Raw genomic sequence first — 15,079 nt, 5'->3', positions numbered from 1 at the left:
TTAAAGCCCAGTGGAGCAGGTCAGCCAGTCTGACTGAGAAGAGTCTCCTCCCTAGGGGAGGTGGAGACCATCTCTTCCCAGCAGCTCGCTGCCTCACCTTCCTCTCCATTGTCTCTCCCATCTATCATGTAAAGGAAGATGGGAAGAAGCATATATCAAGGTCATCTTACCTTTGTCACTTCACTGCTGCTTCTCCTTTCATTGAGACCTACAGCATATGACAATCAGTCTTCTCAGCCCAGAGCAACTGGAGGTCACATTTATAGGATCTGATGAGCACTAAAAAAGGTGTGGAGAGAAAGGTTCAGGACACCGGGGGGACGGGGGGGCGGCAGGATGACAGATTAGTTTGGGTGGAAAGACTGCTTTAGTTTAAAACCATGATTGAATTATGCAGGTTGTCTCATACAAGTGCCTTCATGAGTGCAGCATACATATTAAAACTATCTACCCAATGTCAGCGAAACCCTTTATTGCACTATAGCAACCTATAATGTTCTCACAGTATGTAGGAAACTGCTTCTGATGGAAGCTACTTATACCACACTTTGCACAACTGAGTGAGGAGATTGTACTGGAGATTGCAGTACCTTGTCTGGCTCTGCAGTTTCTCACACTTTTTAACATTAATGATGTATATATGTATAGAGATGGGCTTTTGTATATACTGTGTTGCATAGACAAGAGTCAGGGCTGGGATGGTGCTAGTGCTAAGGTGCACAGTTGACAGCCCAGAGGTCCCAAACTCGAGGTCATAGAAGCATTCACGGCGTGGCCTGTCAAAGTCCAATGGATCTGCAAATTCTGTTAAATACCTTGTCACAAGGATGTGGAAAAGGAAAGTGTAGAAAAGAGCAAAGGGAGAAGAGGGATTGGATTCTAAGTCAGGGCTGTCATGCACCCATGGCAGGGCCACATGCAAACCTCAAAAGGTTAAATTGTGTCCTCCAGGCTGTCAAATACTGTTCCCCCATTGCTCCAGCAGCAATTTCAGTGAGGACATTTCCACATTGCAACGGGGTGGGGAGAGGGGCACAGATTGCACCTGTATGATGCAGTAGTGGGGGTGTGCAAAACAGTGGGGAAGAGTGCCTGTGCAGCATGTAGCCCATGGCTCACCTGGAATGGCCTGCATGGGGTGTGGCCCTTGGAGCATGTGGCCTCTGTGGGCTTGTAAATAGGACAACCCTGTTCCAAATCATTAACAGAATTGAGCTAAAAATTGCAAATAAATATATTTTACAAGTGAAGTGAAAAGCATTTTCCCAACTAAGGTCAGCATTCAGAAATGCACCTCTTTCTGCAGTTGGTGTTACCATTTTGACCCAAAGCAGAGCTGACAGAGCAGATCTCATATTGTTTTAGGGGCCAATGGTGGCAACAGTTGTAAGCAGGAGCCTTGCCAGTCTATTAAAATCAAGTCATGGCAGGTAACCAAATGAGGTAATTCTTTGAATGTACTTCTTAATATTTATAGCTGTATAGTTCTCTGTTAGTGATTGCAGATCGTGAGCAGCTTTAAATTTATTTTAAGTAGCTCCTTGACTTTTTAGCAACAAATGTGATACTTGGCTAGATGTACACAGGAACTGTTTATCAGGCAACCATTGATCCTCTGGATCATGGTGTACACATAAGTGGTCTAGTCCGATGCTTACTGAATCCGTTTGTGGCTGACAAGCTCAATTTGAGAGTGACACAGCTTATTACAAGTGTCACAGATCCATATGTTGTCTAAGTCAGTGTCCAAAGTTACAGTGTGCTGATTTCTTATTTTTCGCTTTGCTTCCATCCTCTGGATCAAAGCTGCTTCATGTTGAGCTGTGCCCAGTGGCAAATGTTCTCTCCAGACCGGATGAGATTCTGCATGCTCCTCCCAGCTTTCTAGGTTAATGTTGAACAACTTCATATCATTTTTGCACACATTATAGTACTGCCATAGAGGGTGACCCCACTTTCTGGAGCCATCTTGAATCTCACTCTACAAAATATTCTTGGGGATATGATCTTCTCCCATTCTCCTGACATAGCTGATCCATTGCAAGCTTTTCTTTTTGATGGTGGTTCCTAAGTGTGTCAGTCCTGCATGCTCCAGTACATCTGTGTTTGGTGTTCTGTCTTCTCACTTTATTTTCAGGATCTGCACGCAGGAACTACACAGCATTTCCATCACTCAGACACAGCATTCCTTTCTGCTGCTCTGCTTTATGATAGCTTTGGAGCAGTTGATAGAGGAATAAAGCAGCAAAAGGGTTAAAGTGTGTCATGTCAGTGTGAACAAGAAAGAGTTTCTAGTGTTTTACCTTTGTTTATTTTTTAAACTTTCTCTTGCATTTATTTATCCCAGGCTATCAAAGGCAACCTTTGATTTCAAGAAAACTTTTTTTTTTTAAACAGATTCAGGAGAGTTGACAATTTCATCTAAGAGGTAAAGAATAATGATACATCAGGGCAAAAGGCACTACTATGCTTATTGTGGACCCCAAATAATCTGAATATTGTCCTTTTTGCATTGTGTGTGGGTGTATGTATGTGTTAACTTTTTGGTTAAAGTTACTCAAGAAGAAAGAAAAATGTTGCATGGAATTGTTATCCTATTCTAATTCTTTCAATATTTTGTTATAAATAGGTATAAGAGCCCTACAAGAGAGTTATTCAATTTTCCCTCAAGTTTACCCTGTGCTCTTCAGTGATCTCACAATCTCTGTAGTTATTATACTTGTCCAGTAGCTTGAGTCCTGTGTTGATACAAATTACTTAGACATTATGGGCTCCAACAGCATTGCTAGTGGTTGATAGTTTCTGTTAATATTGTGTATCAGGCTCCCAGATGTTCTGAAAAAAAAAGGACAGGCAATATTTCAACACAGCACTGTGATGATCAGGTATTAATACTATAGATAGTTGTCATCAGTTTTAAGGGAAACAGACAATGCCTTAATGTAAGTAGCAGATGAAATTTGATCTATAAGTATTCATAAACTTCATTTATATTAATCTACATGTCTATTATATGCAAATATATGGTTCTTTTTGTAATGCAGACAATGTTGGAAGACCCAGTTGTGACGTCAATACGGATAATTAATTCTTTTTTATGTTTGTGTTTTCCCCTGCCTTCTAGCTAGCCGTGAGGTGGTTGGAACACAATTGCCGCTATCAGTACATGGATGAACTCCTCCAGTACATCCGCTTTGGGCTTATGGATGTGGATACACTGCATGCTGTCGCTCTTTCTCATCCACACGTGCAAGCTAGTGAAACTGCAACAGCTCTTATTAACGAGGCTCTGGCATACCACCAGAGCATATATGCACAGCCAGTTTGGCAGACTAGAAGGACAAAACCTCGCTTCCAGTCAGACACCCTGTACATTATTGGTGGCAAAAAACGTGAGATCTGTAAAGTAAAAGAACTCCGGTACTTCAATCCAGTCGATCAGGAGAATGTTCACATAGCAGGGATTGCAAACTGGAGTGAATTGGCTCCCATGCCAGTTGGGAGGAGTCACCACTGTGTAGCTGTCATGGGCGACTTCCTATTTGTAGCTGGTGGAGAGGTTGAGCATGCCACAGGACGTACTTGTGCGGTAAGGACTGCCTGTCGCTATGATCCCCGTAGTAACTCTTGGGCTGAAATAGCTTCAATGAAGAACTGCCGGGAACATTTTGTACTGGGCACTGTGGATGAGTACCTTTTTGCAGTAGGGGGCAGAAATGAACTGCGCCAAGTTTTGCCTACGGTCGAGCGATATTGTCCCAAGAAGAACAAGTGGACCTTTGTACAGTCCTTTGACCGATCCCTTTCATGTCATGCAGGATGTGTGGTGGATGGTCTTCTTTGGATATCAGGTAGAAAACGTTTCACACAATTTGAGGTACAAACAAAATACCAAAATATTGTAATGAATTAATCAAGTCTAATTTGTCAGGAAAGGTCAGACTGAATCTTTATTTTAGGGGATTGATATTTTGCAAAATATATGTACGGGTACATAATATCAAGTCAGATTGGGAGAAGCAGCCTAACACAAATTCACCACTTTTCTCCCTACTACATATATCCTTCTGTTTCAAATCTGTGTACCATATGTGGTACCTCCAGTCATCATTCATAAATTGCAGTGAATCAAAATGATAACCTGTTTGTTGACAGATTTAAGATTAAGAATTCTGTGTGCTCACATGAAAAAGAAGAAGAAGAAAACCTGTTTCCATGGTGTGATCAAGTGTCAGTGCATTTATTCTTGTAAATTGAATGGAAAGTTAACTGCTTGCTTGCATGTGTATCTTGAAGGCAGAAGTATTAACTGCTCCCACATATTTTTGAGGGGGTTGGATTAGGAAGAACTGGCTTGAAGCATACACAGCTAAGATATAATAACAAATGCAAAAAACTATTTGAACATAACTTTAATATTGTTATAGAAATTGTGAAAAATAGGGGATTTCCGTTTTAAAGCTAAGATATGCTTCATAACTCAGTCAAATGCACTTTGTTTTATCTGTGCACGCTGGTGTGAGTCAAGGATGGGAATCATCAACCTTCTTATTGATTTTCTTGGCATTAGTTCCCAAGGTAATGTAGTCCACAGAGTATTTTTAAAGACATTTTCTTTTATTAAGGAATGTAGGATGAAAAATTGTAACACATCTACATTATCAGTGAAGTCAAGAATAAGTTGGTCCAGTCTTCAGGAAAGGCATGCTCTGGTTGCCATTCCTTACCCTAGAATTTACTACCTTTCACAGGTGCTTTAGGTATTGTAAAATGCTCCAGAATCTGTCCAGAGAGAAAGTATTATATGACTATAAGAATGTTATGTAGTTATGCTTCTATCCTCAGATGTGACTACGGTGGGGTAGAAGTGAGATCAGAGGGCCTTTTTGTAACAGCAGACTGACCACATGGACCACAGTGCAGACTGAGGACTTTGGACTTTGGGGGGAAATGTGGCATGCAGATAAAGTCTGCCACATAGCTATATCTCAGATTTTAACATGCTTATATCCTTGTATACACACAGGCATGTTAAAATCATGTTTGACATGTTTGGACATAGGGACATTGTGGCATGTTAGAGCTCATGAAGCGCAGTGAGCAACCATGCATTTTCCATCTGTGTCAAAAACTCCATCCAACTTCTCTTATGTCAGTACATATGTCTGTTAAACCTTGAACGTACATTTGGTGTCATATAAGATACGGTGGCAATAAGGTGCAAGGTACTGGTGCTAGAACCAGATAGAGCTTCTTGGTCTGTTTTTTGTCTTCCCGAGATACTGTTCTGTAGTTTTGATTTGCTAGACTACAGTTTATTATGAACTACTAAGGAGCATTTTAGTATTGTGTTACGGACCGGCAGGATGATAGGTATATTGAAAATACTAGTATTTTAAAATAAAGGTAATCTGGCAATAGCTATGGCCAGTTTTCTATTAGTAATTAATTGCTCAGGGATGGATATCAGCTCTCTCTGTGTGTGCTAATGGGTGAGCAAGGAAATTGTGCAGAGAGTATATTTTGCTATTCCAAAATATTGGTGCTCACAGTTTGGAAAATCTAGTCTCCCACAGCCAAAAGTAAGCTCTCAGAGTCAGTTACTGCAGGATATCCAGACACTGCAAATATCAGTGCCTAAAGTTAGATAGTGGTCCTGACTTATCACTGATGCTAATTAGTCACATCTATTCTTTTCAGTGTATCTCATAGGAGCTCAGTAACACCTCTAGAAATCAGGCTGCTTCTTTATAGGCATCAAAGTATGGGCTTAGGTGCTACGTCACAGTGTTGTAGAATCCAACCTGAAAGATTTATATGACTATAAAACTGTATAACTATAATGCCTACATTCAGGCATCAAGTTAAAAAATTTAGCCAATTTTCATTAAAAAATAAATATAATCAAATAAACTCAATACAAGTTTGTAGCCTCTGTGATTGTGATGGGAATCTTCTTAACACAAACAGAGCTAAACCATTGTCATTCTTTTCTCTGAGTCTACTGATAGACTTTGATGTCTCTGTTGCTGCTCATTGTCTTTCCAAACTGCAGCTGATTAAAATCTGACCAGAGACTTCTGGTTGCCATTTTTTTCCCCATGGCAAACATTCAGAATCTTTATCAGTTTCTTTTTCTTGTTGCTCTGGGAAAAAATCTGAGCAGAAACAACAGTAGGCGGAGTATAGCATCACTGTGAGTGAATCCGGGAAGGAAGGCTGTTTTTAGTAAACAGAGAAATTATACACATCATTCATTAATTAAATGCTCCAGATTTCAAAAAAAGGATTAACTAAATATTTGGTTGACACTGTTACAGTTAACTGCAGTGTACAAGAAATGGCAGACATCTTCTTTCTTACTACAGTGGGCATGGTTCTTCAGCAGGATCATTTCACATTATTTCACACCTTGGACAGTAACTAGAGACAGTGGTTACCAGATGGTGAATACGCTTCCCATGTTCTCTTGGCACCAGATATTTTGGAATCCTTTTGTAAAAGTGAAGTCCACTTTGCTTCCTTGTCTTTTGTTCCAAGTCCCCTATTTTTTATTTTTGGAAAGTGGGAAAGGTGAGTGAGAATTCATTAAAATACATTCTCTGGATGGGCAGCACAGCTCTGGGCAGATGATTTGAGATTTTATAGACTGTTGGATTTTCCAGGGCCCAGTTAACATTTGACACTGTGACCCGGATCACAAACGAACGGCACACCATTCATGCTTGTGAAGTAGTCACGTAAAATAGGCATAAAATACTCCAAAACCAAGCTAATTCAACATGTTTAATGATCACCTCCTTTATGAGAAAGTGGGATATTTTCCATCATAGCCACTACTTGAAGTATCCTTTTCAAAAAGAAAAACAAAACAAAAAATAAAAACCAAGCAAACAACCCCCCTTCCCCCCCACTCCCAGCCCCCAAGTACAGAAAACAAACGAAGAAGAACCTCTTTACTTTTCCTTAGGGATTAGCCTCCTTGGCTGCATCCAGACAAGCACAGCTGTGCAGTACGTGGCCTTGCAGACATGTCTGTGGTGCCACATACACATGTTCAGTTGTTTTCTGCGCTGGAAGGAAGCAGCATGGAGGGTTTTTTTGACCCCTGGATATCCAGGGGTCACAAAAACCTGTGGAGAAAAAAGCAGAGCGTGCACAGGCAGCGCACGCCACTCAAAAGCAGAACCGGGCCACCTGGAGCTGTGCTGCAGCTGCCAGCCAGGCTCTGCACAGCAGAATCACCACTGCTGCAGCCCCACGAGGCCCCCAGGTCCCTGGGCAAGGCTGCTTGAGCCAGCGCAGTGCTGGCCCCAGCCTCCCCTACCATCCCCAGGGTAACTTGCTGCGCACCAGAGGGCGCGTGGCACAGGCAGTCCCCAGAGACAACGAGCAACTGCCTAGGGGAACCAAACATCCACACCACGTGTGGACGCAGTCCCTCTGTCAACTCAAGAAAAGGGCTGGGATTCAGGGTACTTGGTTCATATTCTTCGATCTGCCACTGTCCTTGAGGCAGTACCTTTATTTTTCCATCTGCAAATAGGTATGATACTACCTACTTGAAATGAAGAAATTGTATAAAAGTGAAACAGTATTATCCTATTATTTTAGAGGATTTGAATCCCATGACTATGAGTCCATGTCAATTAAAATGAAAACTCAATTTTAAAAAGATCTTAGGTTTCTGCTTTTGCTCCTTGTCCCTCCCTCTTTTCTGGCCCAGCTTTTGCTTTTTTACAGGTGATGTTAGTGGTCACCTACTTTACAAAATTCTTGTGATGTTATAATATGTTTGGAAATTAAAAGTTTTATCTGTTAATGTTAAATTGAGATAGAGGCTTTTTTTTCCTAGTAATATGCTATAAAACTGCTCTATGGGAATCTACCATACCGATACAAATTAAGCTCCATGGAACTTACCTATCTTTATAAAAATAAGAAAACAGCCCTTTTGGGCCCATTTTCAATTAATTCATTTTTTACCAGGATTTCCCCTTCCAATTATCATTTTTGACCAAAGTTAATGGTACCTTCTCTCCCTTTATCTCCATTACAATTATGGCATTTATGGACCCAAGTTAGTGTTCATTTCTGTAGGTTGGGTGTAAAGGTCAGCTCTTCACTATTTTAAAGTCTGGGACTTCTTGATGTTTGGCTTGCAGTTGAATTGCATTATAAAATGGTGTGATGTGCCAGAGGGGCCAGCAGCAGCTTCAGAATTGGAGATGACAGTGCTCTACTGCCAAAAGTTCATCAAAATAAATGTGAAATGTTTAGTTCACCCATCCTGAATGTCCTGAATGAGACACAGATGGATAAAATGTAGGAGGTACCTATTCAGGAAGGACTACCTCATTGCCAAAAGCCCAGAACAGAGAAATGAGAGATGTGGATGGAGTTTACTTGGCACAGATTTAATGAGCACCATATATTTACATGTATTTTCTGAAAAAAATACATGGGAGCTCTTTGTTAACATGTTGCTATACATATCTCCTAGCTAACTCTGACATAAATGTTAAGTCCAGTGCTCAAGGATTTCATGTGGGTTTATGATATTTTTTTCGGGAACTTGGTTAGATCACAATGCATTTTCTCAGGTTTGTAGGTATTTTGCACATAAGAGCCTCAGTCATGTTCTAAGGACAGAAGGTGATATGTGAATACCCTGTCTGGGGCTTGCTTGAATAAGGATTGAGTGGTAATTTTTTCAGTCCAAATCCTTTCAAGATTGTTCTTGCTGTGTAGGGACCCAAAGCATCTTCCCCTTACAGGCAGAGCCAGGGAACGGAGGGTCTGTGACGTGCTCCCCTCTTCTCCAGAAAGCATCTGTGTACAGTGCTGTGTTAAGGACGTCGGGCACCCGGGGCAAAGCCCGCAGCGGCAGCCCACCCTTGCCCTGCGCACAGATCCAGAGGGCACCCCCCCCCACGCTTACACAGAAGTGCATGCAGCGGTGGGAGCTGCCCTTTCCCCTTCTTCATGCCCCCCCAAATGAGCCGCTCATGGCGCCATCCCACACCCTGCCCCAGCTGGGCAACATCTCTTGGCACCCCTTTGCTTCAACACCTGGGATAGTCGCCCCACTCTCCACCGCCCCTTTCCCCCCCTTCCTCCCCCCTTGGTATGGCACTGTCTCTGTAGCTGGACATCAGAAAACTGAAATGCGTGTTTAGGGAGGGGTTGACTAGGAAGCAGACACTATAAATGGCATCCATCCCCCTGTGGGGCTTGGATTTTCACAAAGAAAAGTGCTCAGGAATTAAGTTATATTGATTGGCTCAGCATAAAAATCTTGAAGGGTGTGTAGAGTCACTGCTGCCTGTCCTGCCCTTTCCATCTTGTATTACTTAAAGGATGGCTGGCACTCTGAGCTGTCATGGGGAAAGATCATTGCTCTCACCTCATGCAGTGTTTGGATCCTCAAATTGGTCAAAGCACACGTGAATTGTTGCTCTATTTGTAAAATCCAGGCAGCATTGACCAAAGTGTAAATTCTGTGTGCATTTTCTAAGTCTTTCTCCTCACGCAGACCAGCCATCACAGCACAGTTGTTATAGCCTGACGTCTGAATGTAATATTATGGATTTTATTTTTAAAGCACCTTTGCTGTGATATTATCATTTGCTCATTCCTCTATCTCCTGGAGAGTACTGCAGGGAAGTATAAGAAATTGCCTCTTGATTGTCCTCGTTTTATGATAGAAAGTCTTTCTTCTTTCTTGCACCATTTAAACTTTTATTTTTCTCTCTCATATTTTTAAAGAGATATTTTACTCTCTTCCCTCCTTTTTCCTACTGGAGTATTTTCCTAGCAGCAGTTCAAGGGGATATTACAGGCTTTTTAAATTTGAATTTTGGCAGAAATTTTTAAACTTTTTCTATGGCACTTCAAAGTTAGAGGAAACTTGGTTTTGAACATTGATGCTTATATAAGATGGCATATTTAATGACAGATGTATCTATAGAAAGCTGTTAAGATGCAGATTATTCCCCTGGGGTAGGGAGATCAAAACTGCCAATCTATAAAATATACTTGTTAGGGGAAGGCATGGAATCTATCTATGCAAGCACTTTGATTGCAGGGGACAGTGTAGCAGCATGTGGCATCATAACCTAAGAGCAGACAAATCAGCTTGATGACTTTCAAAGCCAGGAATACTGCTGGAGGCAAGGGTACTCCAGTCTAGAAGAAATTAAAACATATAGAGACTGTTATTAATTCCATATCTATTTTTGTGTAGTCAAATCTGTATGCAAATCCTTAGCATCTCATTTTGGCAGATTAATCTAAAAGTGAGGAGTGGTATGTGAAGGGAATGTAATGATAAAACACCACAGATGAGCAATATTGCAGGGGAAAAAAGTAAGCTGTGTGCTTGATATGAATAGGGAGAGGAAAATGGTTTTATTTCATTATTTTTTAATTATTTTGCAGAGAACAAATCTCCCCTCCAACACAAAAGTTTCCAGCTTTTCTTTCTTAACAGTGACTTCATAAAAGACCCAGCATCATGTTTCTGATATGTCTCTTGCAGTTTAACATGCTAGAGGCAATCAACCAAATAACTATGATTTTTATTTTTCAAAATAGTAATCTGACGTTGTGCTTTAAGTATTACTCAGAGTGAAAATAAGTATGTAAAAAATCAAATTACAAAACAAAGATTAGAAAAAGATCATGTTGTTGATGTGCATACAGATGACACTGCATGCTAAAAGGTGCACATCAGCACAGAGATTAATAATATATTTTAAGGCTACAAATGGAAAGAATCACACCTTTCAAATGTAGATAGGAGTATATGTAATTTACAGGCATTGTGACAACATTGTTTTGTGGCAGAAACATTTGAAAAAGGCAGCCTTTGTCTGTCTTGTTTATTTAAAGTGTGTGTTCTTCAGGGCTCAGATGGTCTCTTACCATGTGCTTGGAGAATGATTCAGACAGTGGGGCTCCAATCATGGGTGGGACCTGTAGACATCACAGGAATATAAATAATCAGAATTAACTCTAGCCAGTCAAAGGCACTATGCTTGATTAGATTTGTCTTTAGTTTCCTCTGCATGTGTAAAGGTCTCAGACAGCAAAACCTTGAATCAAAAGCTCTTCCTTTTAATTGGGTGTACTCTTCACTTTGCTTTTTCTGCACTCATTATTGTTGCTGCCTGTTTGTCATATTGTAGCACATGGTATAATAAGTATTGATTTTTGCACATGTGAACAGCAGGATGAATTAATTTGAAAGTTTAAAAACTAGTAATGTTGTAATCAGATTTTGATATTTGTCAAACCCTGATCAATATGGCTAAGTACAGATGGTCAAAAAGCCTGAGGCTGAATCAGTTCAGTCTTTGCAGGTTAGTCTAAAATGCACAGATTACACTGAAACCTCAGTGCAGAGGCAGAAAAAGATCTTGGAGTCATCATTGATGCCAAGATGAACATGGGCCGGCAGTGCGGGGATGCAGTCAGGAAGGCCAACCACACCTTGTCATGCATCCACAGATGCATCTCAAGCAGGTCCAAGGAGGTGATACTTTCCCTCTATGCGGCACTGGTCAGGCCGCAGCTGGAGTACTGCATCCAGTTCTGGGCACTGCACTTCAGGAGGGATGTGGACAACATGGAGAGGGTCCAGAGGATGGCCACTCGCATGATCGGGGGCAGCAGGGCAGGCCCTACGAGGAGAGGCTACGGGATCTGAACCTGTTCAGCCTCCATAAGAGAAGGCTGAGGGGGGATCTAGTGGCTTGTTACAAACTAGTCAGAGGGGACCAGAGGCGTTGGGGGAGTCCCTGTTTCCCTGTGCACTACCAGGAGTGACCAGGAATAACGGTCACAAGCTGACAGAGGGTAGATTTTGGCTAGATATCAGGAGATGCTACTTCACTGTCAGGGCGGCTAGGATCTGGAACCAACTTCCAAGTGAAGTGGTGTTGGCTCCTACCTTGGGGTCTTTAAGACAAGGCTTGACAATCACCTTGCCGGGTTGGTTTGACCCCAGTACTCTTTCCCGCCATGGCAGGGGGTCGGACTTGATGATCTGCTCAGGTCCCTTCTGACCCTACTAACTATGAAACTATGAAACAGAAGTGAACAGACATTTACCTTTGATTCAGGAAATGCAGCCACATGCCTGCAGTGGCTCAGCCCAGAAGCTGGGGAGCACTAGAGCATGGCTCTCTGGCTGTGTGTTCACTTTGTCTTCCTGCTGCCCCCAAAGTATCTGGGATTTGTAGTCCAGAATTACAGCAGCAGGACTCTGCAGGGCTGCTCATCACTTCATCTTCCTGCTTCTAGGTTACTATGAGAATTATAGTCCACAGTTGCAGCCAGCAGAAGGTTTGAGCAGGGAAAGGGATGTTTATCCTTCCTCCCAGGTCCCAGTCCCCAGCTGGGGTTTGCCGGGTGGGTGGTGGGTCAGTCCTCCCCCTGTAGCCTGGGCTGCATCTCCAGCTGGGCCTGCCCTTCCCCCCCCACTTGTCAGCCAGACCTCACTGCTCTGGCTAGGGAGCGGAGGGGCAGGGCCAGCCCTGCTCTCTCTGGAGCAGACAGCACAGCCTAGCTCAGGGCTGGAAAGCATGCTGGGATGCCGAGGAACTCTGATTTAACTTGAACCAGGAAGGAGTCTGGGACAGATGTTTTGTAAACCAGTTTGACCCAAATCAGTTAAGTCTAATACTACTTGTAAACATTTATGAGTACTATCCTTCTGTGGAGTTAACTAGTTTACTCCAGCCTAATAGGAGTGCACGTGTAGATGCCAAGATGTTTACTGTGCAGCTAATTAGTCTACTGTGCAGTAAACATCTTGTGTAGACATGCCCCCAACTTAACTCCATTTACACTGCGCTGTGAGTCGTCTTTGAGAACACAGAAATAGTTTCATAGTTTCTAGGGTCGGAAGGGACCTGAGCAGATCATCTAGTCCGACCCCCTGCCATGGCAGGAAGAGCACTGGGGTCAAATGACCCCAGTAAGGTGGTCATCCAACCTCCTCTTAAAAACCCCCAGGGTGGGAGCCTGCACCACCTCACTTGGAAGCTGGTTCCAGACCCTAGCCGCCCTGACCGTGAAGTAGCGCCTCCTGATGTCCAACTTAAACCTTCCCTCCGCCAGCTTGTGACCATTGTTCCTGGTCACTCCTTGCGGCGCTCGGGGGAACAGGGACTCCCCCAGCGCCTGCTGATCCCCCCTAACCAGTTTATAACAGGCCACAAGATCCCCCCTCAGCCTTCTCTTTTGAAGGCTGAACAGGTTCAGGTCCCGCAACCTTTCCTCATAGGACCTACCCTGCTGTCCCTTGATCATACGAGTGGCCCTCCTCTGGACCCTCTCCATGTTGTCCACATCCCTCTTAAAGTGCGGTGCCCAGAACTGGACGCAGTACTCCAGCTGCGGCCTGACCAGTGCCGCATAGAGGGGGAGGATCACCTCCTTGGACCTGCTCGAGATGCATCTGTGGATGCACGACAAGGTGCAGTTGGCCTTCCTAGCCGCCTCCCCACATTGCCGACTCATGTTCATCTTGGAGTCAATAATGACTCCCAGATCCTTTTCCACCTCCGTGCTGACAAGAGGGGAGTTCCCCAGCCTGTATGTGTGGTGCCTATTGTTCCTCCCCAGGTGCATCACCTTACACTTGTCCGTGTTAAACCCCATCCTGTTCTCCTCCGCCCATCCTTGTAACCTATCTAGGTCTAACTGTAGCCTGTTGCTCCCCTCAATTGTGCCCACTTCCCCCCACATCTTAGTGTCATCAGCAAACTTGAACAGGGTGCTTTGCACCCCCTCGTCCAAATCACTGATGAAGATATTGAACAGTGCAGGCCCAAGGACCGAGCCCTGTGGGACCCCACTTCCCACGTCCTTCCAGGTCGAGAAGGACCCATCCACTACCACCCTCTGGGTGCGACTCTCTAACCAGTTGGCGACCCATTGGACTGTATGGGTGTCTACGCCACAGTCCCCCAGCTTCCTAATGAGAATGGGGTGAGAGACAGTATCAAAAGCTTTCCTGAAGTCTAGGAAAACTATATCCACTGCCACCCCTGCATCCAATGATTTAGTGACCTGGTCGTAAAAGGCCACCAGGTTGGTCTGACAGGACCTGCCACTGATGAACCCATGCTGGTTGCCCCTGAGCATGCCATTCCCTGCTGGCCCCTCCTGGTTGCGTGCAAATATCTCAAAATGGTAGTTGGCCAATAACTATGGCCAGTGACTGGAAGCAATGTGGTGGAGGAAGTGTCTACCTTTGTCTGTTAGCCTTTAACTTAAGGCCTGGGTACAGGACATGGGAGATCTAGGTTGCAGGCTTTCCTCTCTCAGAGGTGGTTTAAACTTCCCACATTACATCCCAGTGTCCTGCTTATGAAGCCAAAGGTCAGGCAGGACTGGGACACCTTTCTGCTGATGGTGGGCTGCAAATGGAAAAGTGTCATGGAGAAGGATGGCAAACAAGAAAGAGGGGTCCTGGCTGCATGTCGCAGGGAGGTGAACACTGCCCTTGCAGGAGGTGAGTGAGGTCTTGTAGTGTGTGTGTGAGTGTGTGTGAGAACTGGAAAAACAGCACAGTAAAGCACTAGAACAGAGAGCAGGTTTCTTCAAGCAGGTGGGGCACCATATGAAATTTTCTTCCTTAGGGGCTGGAGTAGATGCCCAGATTGCACTCTTTGGAAAGCCTGTGACTGGCAGTTTTCATTACAGTACTGCTTCATGCAAGAAAGGCCTCTTGGAAGATGTGACCCAGCATCCCTAAAAGGAAGGGCTGTGTGCTTGTGTTTGGAGAAAGAGAAAGCTTGGTGGATTGGTAGTAGTGACCTTCAACGTCTCTGAGCAGGGGCGTGGGCTAGATGACCTCCTGAGGTCCCTTCCAACCCTAATTTTCTATGATTTTATGATTGTCCTGAAAAGTCAGCAGGTGTATGATATTCAGCCTTCTCCAGACTTGTCACTAGCTCTCACTGCCTAGTTAGACACTGGTTCATAGATTTCATAGACATTAGGGCTGGAAGGGACCTCGGAAGAGCAGTGAGTCCAGCCCCTGCCCAAAGGGCAGGAAGTCAGCTGG

General features: G+C 43.7%; 1 protein-coding gene across 1 annotated transcript in view; it reads left to right on the top strand.

Moving 5' to 3' along the window:
* KLHL32 (kelch like family member 32) overlaps positions 1 to 15,079 on the top strand; it is a 275,399-nt gene that overhangs the window by 240,952 nt on the left and 19,368 nt on the right. The window contains exon 7 of the mRNA XM_019520185.1: positions 3,125 to 3,851. Within this exon, the coding sequence (XP_019375730.1) occupies positions 3,125 to 3,851 (727 nt within the window). The remainder of the gene's footprint in view (positions 1 to 3,124; positions 3,852 to 15,079) is intronic.

This window comes from Gavialis gangeticus, unplaced genomic scaffold (assembly GCF_001723915.1).
Source record: "Gavialis gangeticus isolate Ggan-Ray unplaced genomic scaffold, GavGan_comp1, whole genome shotgun sequence".
NCBI lineage: Eukaryota > Metazoa > Chordata > Crocodylia > Gavialidae > Gavialis > Gavialis gangeticus.
The sequence above is the reverse complement of the archived record's forward strand: the minus strand, read 5'-3'. Positions and strand labels throughout refer to the sequence as shown.